We start from the raw sequence: 12,088 nt of genomic DNA, 5'->3' as shown, positions 1-12,088 counted from the left end.
GTGACAGTGGTAACCAAGGATGACCACAGGCTACCCAAGAGGACAAGGTGGGTGAATTACAACTGATACGCAGTGTGTGTGTGTGTTGTGTGTTGTCTGTGAAAGAAATAAGGAGGGAGATTGAGGGAAGAGATCTGTGGAAACACGCAAGCCTCGAACTTCAAGATGAAACGCTGATGGTCCCTGTAAGGCAATAGAGAAAACATTGATAAATAATGCTGACGTATATTCTATTTATAAAACACTACAAATATGGATACTACACTCTTCCCCCAGCTCTGAACTCTCCCTCCTTCCCTCTGTGCTCATCCATAAGCATAAGTAGACTAGGACCTGGAACCTACTCCCTGTTCTGAGTGATCACTTGTGACATGGAAGTCTTCTCTTCTCAATGCTGATTAAGATCAACACTACACGGTCACTGGCTGATTCATATTCAGGGCCCACTACTAGGCTACGTCCCAAATCACACCCTATTCCCTACATAGTATACTACATTTGACCAGAACCCTATAGGCCCTAGTCAAAAGTAGTGCACTACATAGGGAATAGGGTGCCATCTGGGACACACCCTTAAAGACTGAACACAGAGCGGACGTCACCATCTTAGCTCTGGCCAGTGAAGAGAGAGGAGAAGGAGAGAGCAAGAGAGAGAGATTAGCTTAGTGGTTTGAGAGGCATTTTACTCAAGCTTCACAGATATGAAACGCTCAGGGATGACACTACTGTACATGCTAAAAGTTGGAACTCAAGTAAATTGATTCATTTTTCAAAGTTATCAACAACAACAAAAACTCAGCTCTCTGTCACATTCTATGAACAAGGAGAATTTCAGGAGATATCCACATTCATAAAGTTGAATGCTGCGGTGGTGAGCCTCTCTGGAGTATATCACGCTCATTAGCAGGAGGTAAACGTCTAATGAGGTAAACGCTTACCTCGCATCTAATGAGGTAAACGTTATTGGCAGGAGGCATACGGTGTGTGCCTGTCAGTGACCTAGCTGGATCATTCCTACCTGACATGGAGCCAAGTCTTTTTTTCAGAGAGCCTTTCTGTGTAACGCATCATCGCCGTCCTGACTAATTGAGGTGATTGTAGTAATCACTAGGAACTCAGGTCTCTGGCTGACTCCTGATGTGATACTATATCGAATTAGGACTATTAAGACCCCCTAATCACCACGCTCTCGGCAGGGTCATCACGGGTAGGTGTTTAATGGTTGTTTACTTATGCAGATCACAGATGTTAGAGCGGAGAGAGGCACTGTTGTTTCCATTGAGATAGATTCAGTGAGAGCTACATTTGTCAGGGAGTTTGAGGGCGATTGCCTCCATTCTTGTGGCAACACTACTGACATGTTTCACATAACACAAGATAGGCCTATTGAAATATTGCACAAATAATTATGAGACAAATTCTACAATAAGAGTGATAGAACCAGGAGACATGGTCGTTGCACAGGTGAGTTCTTTATTGCATGCCATTTTCTCACATCCAAAGTCTCAAACGAAGGGTGCTGCATGGAGGAAGACTGGGTTTACATGGTCCAGGTCTGGGGTACCAAGCCACCACATCAGCTCCAGAACACAAAATAAAGTAAAACAACTCAAATACAGCCAGGCAGAAGGTAGTGAAATTATTAGTGTGTGTGTGTGTGTGTGTTTGTCTGTACATCAGAGGATCATCAGGGTGGAAGCAAGGCACAAACCCTCTCGACAGCTTGCCCTATAAACTCTGATAAAGGGAAACCAGCGAATACTCTTATACAATTAGCTCACATTAGAAAACGGCAGGATGCATGACACCGTCACTCCCTACCCACCTCCTTTCATGATTCAACTACCCTGCATCATACAATATATCCAGAACACAACTAAATTCACAACTCATAAAGTAGAGCTAGGTAGCAACCATAATCAGGCTAGCCTCTGAACTCCAGGCCCAGGCTTTCTTTTCGGCCTAGTTCTTCTCAGAGGGACTCATGCTACACTACTTTTCCTAATTGGCACTAAGCTTATGCACCTAAAAAGTGTGCCTGCTGAAACAGACCAATCCTGCTGGGTAATGTAGTTTTGAACCCAATTTGTAGTTTGAACTGCTCCATTTCCTTATATACTTTGTATTTGGCAACTACTTAACTGTGAACATATTTTAAACAGCTGAAACTTTTTGGAAGAATATCATTACTCATGTTTTGATGGCAAGGTGCAAAAATTGTGCATAACATGGGAGTCATTACCTAGAAACCTCAATCTTTTCTCACCCACTTTTCCTTCCTCATGGACACACTCAAAAGGTTAATACGAGAAAAGAGGAGCAGTGACAAAAACTAAGCAACACTGGCGTTAAGCATAAAAGACCTACGTCAGACCCAGCCCACTGGCACAACTGGGCCTGAGGTATATCTTAACACTGACTGACAGGAGATACATATGGTCATGGGGTGGATAAGGATATGAGTATGTGGTCTCACAACATTGTGGGTGTGTTGTTTGATAACATTGTGGGCATGTCGTCTGATAACGTTGCGGGTATATTGTCTGATAACCTTGCGGGTGTGACGTCTGATAACATTGTGGGTATGTTGTCTCAGTGTTTGTTCCAGAAGGGGGTGGCGATGGGCCCCTGGACAGACCGCTCCACCACAATCATCTCGTCAGGGTTGTTAAGGGCACCGTAGTGATGCAAAAGCTCTTGGATCGCTGCCTCCTCAATCTGCGAGGAGGAGAGAGAGGGGGACACACAAACGGGGGGCTTGAATATCAACAGCTGATCTACAAGTCCTTCAGATTTCCTGTGAGTAGGGAGACATTTATCAAGGTACTGAATCATTTGGCTGAGTACGTGAGTTTGCATAGTCAACATCAGCTACCCATTTCAGTGTGCATAGTCAACATCAGCTACCCATTTCTGCATGCACACACACACACTTTACCTGAATGAGTGCCAGCGGTTTCTCTCGGCTGCGGATCAGTGCAGCCTCCTGCTGTTTCTCCTCCTCCACGATGGAAGCAAAGGTTACCATGGAGGCCGTAGGGGGGCTGCCCACTGCTCCCAGCACCCAGGGGCTGATCGGTAAAGAAAATGACCATGAGTTTGTGACAGGCTGAACATTCTCCCCCTCAAACAATCATTCCTTTTTTCCCCTGTGGTTGTTCAGGGTTTGTTCAAGGCTGGGAAAAGGTGACATGTGTTAGGTACATCCTGTAATAATTCTGACGCTGATCTGACACAGAGTGAGAGAGACAGATAGAGACAGACAGACAGAGAGAGAGAGGTCTGAGCTCGATATATGCTATGTGACAGTGGTAACCAAAGATGACCACAGGCTACCCAAGAGGACAAGGGTTGGGTGAATTGCAACTGACACGCAGAGAGTGTGTGTGTGTGAATGAAAACGCTAATGAAACGCTGGATGGTCCCCGTAAGGCAATAGAGAAAACATTGATTAATAACGCTGACGTATATTCTACTTATAAAACACTACAAATATGGATATTACACTTCCCCCAGCCGTGAACTCTCCCTCCTTCCATCCCTCCCTCTGTGCTCATCCATAAGCATGAGGAGTACACTAGAACCTGGAACCTACTCCTTGTTCTGAGTGATCACTTGTGACATGGAAGTCTTCCCTTATCAATGCTGATTAGGATCAGAAGCCAACACTACACGTCACACACTCACTGGCTGATTCATATTCAGGGCCCACTACTAGGTAACGTACCAAATGGCACCATATCCCCTACATAGTGCATTACTTTTGACCAGAGCCCTATGGGTCCTGGACAAAAATAGTGCACTACATAGGGAGTAGGGTGCTATTTGGGACGCATCCTTAGAGACTGAACACAGAGTGGGAGCGGACGTCACAGGGAGCGTTTCCAATCTGTGGGCTTTCATCTAACTTGGCTCTGGGCAGTGATAAAAGATATATACGTCTGGAAGACAGAGGCCCAAACTAAACTCTGGAGACTATGAGGAAGTGAGTGAAAGTCAACAGCTTCTGCAAAAACAGAGAGATTGATACCATCGGGGTCACACAAGTGCACACATACTTCCTGTAATTCTTTGGCTTGATATGATGTGAGCGATATCTCACCTATCATTTCACAATTCAAAACATTGCTATCAAAGTTTGAGTAAAAACATTCACACATTGGTTTCACAAGCATTCCTCAAACACCTCTGCCCATATTATGTGTTAATCTAGATGTCAACGTTATAGGATACAGCACCAGAACATGAACAATCTACTCATACTGTACACACCTATCTTCTCTTCCAAACTTTTGTTATGTCAAAACACCCAAAAATCTAGAATGCTGAAGTTGTATCGTTTACGGTCGTTTCAAATCAGGGGTACACAGTATTCAGTTAGCCTGGTCCCAGATTTGTTTGTGCGCTCTTGCCAACTCCTATGGTTATTTTCATCGTAGCACAAACAGATCTGGGACCAGGCAAGTATTCAGCTCTTTTGGCATCTAAAGCTCTACCAATCCATCTGGTGTCTGAGTGGTGGTGTGGTTCACGGTGCAGGGTGAAGTTGCCTCTAAACGATGATCTTGGGTCAGTTTCCCCAATAATAGTCAAGGTTAGGATTGGGGGAGGGGAAGCTGAAGCTAGGATCCGTTCCTATGAGAAATTTCACCAGGGGCGTAGTTAACTAGACAATGGGTTCTTCTAACTGACGTGGCAGTCTTGTTGAATGGGAAGTGAAAAGGTCATAGTGACCGTCAGCCGGGTGGCACCACAGCCCGAGCAGAGTCACACCCTGCCTCAGGCAGCTGCTTCCCTTTCAGTACATTGACCCTTCGCTAAGACCCGCCCCACTTGGTTACTATTGCAACATTATCCCAGGAAGCCAAATTCCCCCTTCGAACCACAAGCGAAATCCCTTCACAATGATCTCAATATGTTTTTAATACACAATGAAATTAAACACAGACTACCCCTAGCTAATCTGGAAACTCTTGGGTATGTTGTGGTGGGCTGTCATTACAATTGCTTCACAGGAACCTAGGACTTGGTGGTATACCGTATTTTACGATATACCGGAATTGATGCACGTACCGGTTTGGGTTTTTATTTTACCTTCTGTAACGGTTTTTGAGTGTTTGTTAAACGTGATACTCCGCGTGTAACGTACATTTTTATAGTTTACTTCGCTACTTGAGTCATCTGTCTCCGCTCTCTCGCTCTCTCTCCATGCTGCTTTCCACACAGACCTAGCCCCGCCCCGTCACTCGAGGAGCGCATGTGTTGTTCCTCAACCACGAGACACTTGCATTCAGTCTGCATGCAGCACATGCAACAATGTTGATGACAAGGACGCTGTTTTCACTTTGCTTCTTAATATAAATCCACTAGTGTTCTATAATTACACTATTAGTTTGTGTTTCTTACATCTGCAAACAGCTCGTTTGTATTTTCTTAGCAAGTTGGGCCTAAATCTTGTTAGCTGCTAATGCTAATCGCTAGCTAGTTAATAAATGTAGTCAGATGGTGTAGACCTAAAATCAGCATGTTGTTTGTGCAACAGTATCTTCTAAATGAAAGAGGAATATTCGAAGCATGAATATGTTGACTACATCAATGTAGCCAAATATTATTGGGTCCCCTAGGAAACACTTATCAAGCATTGTGGTTCCTACCCTGTCACAATAACGCCTCCCTGGCATTTTCATTTGTTGTCATGTCAAACAACACTGTATTCAAAGTGCCCACTATTATATTCTAACTATAGAATTAGAATAATCATATTTTCATGATGCCAAAGGTTCACCCAAGTGTTTTGCTCTAAATCACAAGTCAAATCGCAATTAGAACATTTGGTTAAAAATAAGGCCTATAATTGTGGAAATTATCTCAAATTAGTGCAGGAAATGCAGAAATTATGAAAGTGCTGCAAATTATTTTTGGTTGAATTGAACAGTATAAAACAAATCAGAAAGGAGAAAGACCATTTAAAATCCCGTATAATGTATGTGTTGCCACCCTAGGGTCACACACCATAAAGCAAATGTAGAACTTTTATTATTCAAAAACATAAAATACCGTCCAATTTCTTTTTAAATACCGTGATATGATATTTTGGCCATATCGACCAGCCCTACGGAACCTGGTAAAATTATGTTTATAGTGTGGCTACCCACTGAATGGCTCTGAATGCACTGTGCATGCAGTCAAAGCTACTAACCACTTTTGGGGCTAATAAGTGCTCTCAAAACGTTTGCTGATGTCGACAGCAGATACGTTATTTTCCTAATATAGCCAACATACACTTCGAGGAAACAAGTTATACTAAGTAGTTAGCTAGCTAGCAACGTTTGGTGCTCAATGAAACAGAGCTAGCTAACCAGTTGAGCTAGCAAAGGATAATTTCGTATTAGAAAACTGCATTTCAGTAATCACAGTGGCAAGTATCCCTGGTGCACTGTTCAATAATTTGAACTCAGTTTTTCCCACTGCTTTTCATGCGTTCACAAGCTTGTCCGAGGTGTTGGACTCGACGACGGTTTCTATTCCTTGGAGTGCTGCGATTGGTTGGCCAAAATTCCGGGTCAGGCTTAGCGAAGGGAGTTAGGGCAATATTTTCCTCTCGCTAAAACAATGACGAGTTTGGCATTTTTGCCGCCATCTCTGCGTCTGCATAGATCACTTTGCACCTATGTAGGCAGGAGTTTCACGAGAGTGTGTGTAGAGGAGAAAGCTATGCTTATTAGCCTTACTAGCCTTTCTTTTAGTCTTATTATTATTATTATTATTATTATTATTATTATTATTATTATTATTATTATTATTATTAGCCTTTTAGGCTTTTATTGATGGATAATGTTACAACCTCGTCAGAGCTTTTAGCCATCAATAAAGGTGATACTTTGCAAGTATCCCACCAAACCTTCTCCGCTATGCAATCCGGTTTCCGAGCTGGTCATGGGTGCACCTCAGCCACGCTCAAGGTCCTAAACGATATTATAACCGCGATCGATAATAGACAGTACTGTGCAGCCGTCTTCATCGACCTGGCCAAGGCTTTCGACTGTCAACCACCGCATTCTTATTGGAAGACTAAATAGCCTTGGTTTCTCAAATTACTGCCTCGCCTGGCTCACCAACTATTTCTCAGATAGAGTTCAATGTGTCAAATCGGAGGGCCTGTTGTCTGGACCTATAGCAGTCTCTATGGGGGTGCCACAGGGTTCAATTCTCGGGCAGACTCTATTCTCTGTGTATATCAATGATGTCACTCTTGCTGCTAGTGACTCTCAGATCCACCTCTACGCAGACGACACCATTTTGTATACATCTGGCCCTTCATTGGACACTGTGTTAACAAACCTCCAAAACGAGCTTCAATGCCATACAACACTCCTTCCGTAGCCTCCAACTGCTCTTAAACACTAGTAAAACTAAATGCGTGCTCTTCAAATCGAACGCTGCTGGCACCCGCCCACCCGACTAGAATCACTACTCTCGGCGGGTCTGACTTAGAATATGTGGACAACTACAAATACCTAGGTGTCTGGTTAGACTGTAAACAATCCTTCCAGACTCACATTAAGCATCTCCAATCCAAAGTTAAATCTAGAATCGGCTTCCTATTTCGCAACAAAGCCTCCTTCACTCATGCTGCCAAACATGCCCTCGTTAAACTGACTATCCTACCGATCTTTGACTTCGCCGATGTCATTTACAAAATATCCTCCAACACTCTACTCAGCAAATTGGATGTAGTCTATCACAGTGCCATCCGTTTTGTCACCAAAGCCCCATATACTACCCACCACTGTGACCTGTACGCACTTGTTGGCTGGTCCTCACTACATATTCGTGGCCAAACCCACTGGCTCCAGGTCATCTATAAATCACTGCTAGGCAAATCCCCGCCTTATCTTAGCTCATTGGTCACCATAGCAACACCCACCCGTAGTATGCGCTCCAGCAGGTATATCTCACTGGTCATCCCCAAAGCCAACACCTCCTTTGGCCGCCATTCCTTCCAGTTCTCTGCTGCCAATGACTGGAATGAACTGCAAAAATCTCTGAAGCTGGATACTCTTATTTCCCTCACTAACTTTAGGCGTCAGTTGTCAGAGCAGCTTACCAATCACTGCTACCTCATCCCCATATTGTTATTTATTTTGCTCATTTGCACCCCAGTATCTCTATTTGCACATCATCTCTTGCACATCTATCATTCCAGTGTTAATACTAAATTGTAATTATTTTGCACTATGGACTACTTATTGCCTTACCTCCATAACTTGCTACATTTGCACACACTGTATATATATTTTCTGTTGTATTTTTGACTTTATGTTTTGTTTACCCCATATGTAACTCTGTGTTGTTGTTTTTATCGTACTGCTTTGCTTTATCTTGGCCAGGTCGCAGTTGTAAATGAGAACTTGTTCTCAACTGGTTTACCTGGTTAAATAAAGGTGAAAGAAAAAAGCCCAGTGTACAGGAGCTTCTTACCTTCCAATTACATTTGAACATTTCAGATGCACCTGCTCAAGCTAACCACAGACTCTCAGGGCTGGTTTCCCGGACTAGCCTAGTCCTGGACTAAAACTCATGGTCAATGGAGAATCTCTTGGCTTAATCCGTGCCCGGGAAACCGCCCTCCAGAGCGTTTCATTTGGACAGTAAAGCTTAACATAATCAACTCTAAATTCTCTGTATAAAAAGTCCAGTGACCAAGTTTAAGTTAACCATCAGCTAAAACATAGGCCTAATTATGGCACAATCACCGTAGATACAAGCTTTACTATCTTCTTGCTTCAACAAATGTGTGCCTCACCAAGGTAACCAAATGACATTGATGCTATTAGAGCTGTTATTGTGTGTCAGATTCCTGTCTTTGAAAGAAACAGGAAGCTGGCAACACATTAGAGACATCTAGTGGACAACACTGGTAGTTTTGGGTAGAGGACTAGTTCATTGATTCAGCGGCCATAAGGGCATTCATCCCTTGGCCATACACAAATGCTAGTGTACTCCTCTATATTGTGTGTTTATATGATGTACACCTCTGTATGTGTTTTGGTGATGATGAACATAAAATATGACCGACTGTATGTGTGTCTGTCTGTCTGTCTGTCTGTCTGTGTGTGTGTGTGTGTGTGTGTGCGTAGTCTTACCCGGCGGGTCTCTCTGGCTCGCTGGGGGGCTCAGCAGTACATTTGAAGGTGACCCTCCTGACAGCAGAGACTGGAGGCCCTTGAGCTACTAGCCTTCCCGGGACCCCTGGCCCCCCGTTCCTGACCCGGCTCTCCTCCTCCACCAAGAGGTCCCGGAACGCCCGAGACGAAGGGGGTGTCTGGACTGGAGTGGCCCTGAGGAGAGGAGAGAGGCGGAACCACATTCAACAACATTTGATCATCAAAAGTGCTACTTCTGACCATTAAAAAGTACTACTTTCACTAACAGCTGAGGGAATAGGCAGATTTTGTATTTGTACATGAAACAACACAAATGAGAGACCAGGAGAGGACCTACTCTATTACATAGGGACTGTCGCACCAACCCACCACCTTCTGTGCTGGCTCTGATATCAGGAGCATTCCTTATGGAGGGGGGCTTACCATGCTTTCGCGCTCTTCAGGGGAGTAATGACTGGTGCTGATTTGGACAGGGCACACTCTGCACTGCCCTCCTTGGTTGCCATGGCGATCATCTTCCTCTGCTTCTGGGAGAGCTTGGCTGGGAGAGGGGACTGCTTGCTGCTGCTGCCAACACTGCCAGGACTTTTGGGAGTGGCTCCGAGACTTTGTGTCTTTGAGCTGGCCTCCATATCCATGATGGCCCTGAGGGCCAAGACAGGAAGTGGCAGAGCAGGACTGGAGAGAGAAACGACACAAGGTCACATAAAGTTCCACCCCTGACCCGGTCCACAGTGACCTGGCTCACCTGGCTGTGACTTTGGGGATGGGCTCTGGAGCAGAACTCTTTGGGGGTCCGGCGGGAAGGCTGTTCCTCATGGTGGTGGTGGGGGTGCTGGGGGGAGTCTTCAGCCTGGGACCTCCTCCAGCCCTCTCCTCCTCGGGCCTGTCGTGGAACACAGGGGAATGGAGGTCTCGGGGGCTGCCCACACCCATGTAACTGCCCTCAGAGTCAGATGTCATCAGCTCCTGCAGAGACTCCATGGAGTTGGTCTTTCCTGACTTCACCAGGCTGGGAGAGAGGACTGAGACTAGAAGAGACATATCATAATCCATATCAGCCCAACTCCAATGAAAGGAAATCATTATTGCGTGCCGTGACACAGTGTGTGTGTGTGAGTGAGGATGGGTGAGGGTGTGTGGATTCTACCTGCAGCGGGTGGGCTCTGGATGATGTCAGAAAGGGTGTAACCCCCTGAGCTGTCGGAGCGTCGCCTAGGCTTTCTCTTGGCCTTCAACTTAGCCTTCTTCAACAGAGTCTCCCTGAGAGGAGGAGGATGATGAAGAGGAACAAGTTCAACCACGGTTCAAATGTTAGGGAGGTTATTGGGTGGATGCATTTCATTCCAAAACATTGGAACCTAGTTTCAGCACCAATTCAGTCCCATCTCATTCGTGACGGGGAGTGAACGAGGGAGCAACTTTGTGGAATGAGATGCAGCCACAGTGTTGTACAGTAGTTTGATAGATAGTACCTGCAGGAGTAGTCCAGTTCAGTGTCAGCTTTAGAGCTGAATGAAGAGTCCCAGTCCTCGTCCTCGTACACACTGAGGTCCGGGCCGTCTGGGTAAGGCGTGATCAGTCGCTTCTGCATGGCCGGAATCTGACAGGAACAGGATGGTAACAGGGCAGTTAGTCAGAATCGACGGTCGTGTTCAGTTCAGAACCCAGGGTCGTTTTCAGTTCAGAACCCAGGGTTGTGTTCAGTAGGCATCGAATGGATGAAAAGAGTGAAACAGGGAGGGACTATCTGAGAAACCCTCCAATAAGAAACCCTATTTTTTGTTTGGAAAAGTTATTTGTCGAGTTCCCCTAATGAACATATGCCAGGTATCTCACTATACAGTTGATGCAGGTATGGTCACGGCACTGAGGGGAAATGACTCACCATCCTCCTGTAGGAGGCAGAGAGCTCCACCAGCACGTCATCGCTCAGGATATCCAGCGCTCTGAGGAGATACAGCGAGAGATACAGATATATACAGATAGAGAGGGGAAGGGGAGAGAAAGAAAGAGCGAGGGTGAATCATCATCGGTTTCCTAAGAAGTATACTGCCTCTGTAAGCATGTTCACATAACAACATAAGCCATACATACAGTGAGGGAAAAAAGTATTTGATCCCCTGCTGATTTTGTATGTTTGCCCACTGACAAATAAATGATCAGTCTATAATTTTAATGGTATGTTTATTTGAACAGTGAGAGACAGAATAACAACAAGAAAATCCAGAAAATCGCATGTCAAAAATGTTATAAATTAATTTGCATTTTAATGAGGGAAATAAGTATTTGACCCCCTCTCAATCAGAAAGATTTCTGGCTCCCAAGTGTCTTTTATACAGGTAACGAGCTGAGATCAGGAGCCCACTCTTAAAGGGAGTGCTCCTAATCTCAGCTTGTTACCTGTATAAAAGACACCTGTCCACAGAAGCAATCAATCAATCAGATTCCAAACTCTCCACCATGGCCAAGACTAAAGAGCTCTCCAAGGATGTCAGGGACAAGATTGTAGACCTACACAAGGCTGGAATGGGCTACAAGACCATCGCCAAGCAGCTGGTGAGAAGGTGACAACAGTTGGTGCGATTATTCACAAATGGAAGAAACACAAAATAACTGTCAATCTCCCTCGGCCTGGGGCTCCATGCAAGATCTCACCTCATGGAATTGCAATGATCATGAGAACGGTGAGGAATCAGCCCAGAACAACATGGGAGGATCTTGTCAATGATCTCAAGGCAGCTGGGACCATAGTCACCAAGAAAACAATTGGTAACACACTACACCACGAAGGACTGAAATCCTGCAGCGCCCGCAATGTCCCGCTGCTCAAGAAAGCACATATACATGCCTGTCTGAAGTTTGCCAATGAACATCTGAATGATTCAGAGGAGAACTGGGTGAAAGTGTTGTGGTCAGAT

The 12,088-nt window shown here is 44.9% G+C and overlaps 1 protein-coding gene across 2 annotated transcripts in view; it reads right to left on the bottom strand.

The window, feature by feature from the left end:
- Positions 1-1,453: 1,453 nt before the first annotated feature.
- LOC121558614 (inhibitor of Bruton tyrosine kinase) overlaps positions 1,454-12,088 on the bottom strand; it is a 28,093-nt gene continuing 17,458 nt past the window's right edge. Inside the window, exons 19-26 of one of the 2 annotated variants that reach the window (XM_041872001.2) lie at positions 11,056-11,116; positions 10,643-10,770; positions 10,318-10,430; positions 9,916-10,198; positions 9,591-9,845; positions 9,147-9,341; positions 2,939-3,071; positions 1,454-2,718 (exon numbers count right to left, since the gene is read on the bottom strand). In XM_041872001.2, coding sequence (XP_041727935.2) covers positions 2,593-2,718; positions 2,939-3,071; positions 9,147-9,341; positions 9,591-9,845; positions 9,916-10,198; positions 10,318-10,430; positions 10,643-10,770; positions 11,056-11,116 — 1,294 coding nt within the window. In that variant the 3' untranslated portion in view covers positions 1,454-2,592. The remainder of the gene's footprint in view (positions 2,719-2,938; positions 3,072-9,146; positions 9,342-9,590; positions 9,846-9,915; positions 10,199-10,317; positions 10,431-10,642; positions 10,771-11,055; positions 11,117-12,088) is intronic. The other variant, XM_041872002.2, reaches the window with a different exon arrangement.

This window comes from Coregonus clupeaformis, chromosome 17 (assembly GCF_020615455.1).
Source record: "Coregonus clupeaformis isolate EN_2021a chromosome 17, ASM2061545v1, whole genome shotgun sequence".
Classification (NCBI taxonomy): Eukaryota; Metazoa; Chordata; class Actinopteri; order Salmoniformes; family Salmonidae; genus Coregonus; species Coregonus clupeaformis.
This window is presented reverse-complemented; position numbering and strand designations above follow the sequence as displayed.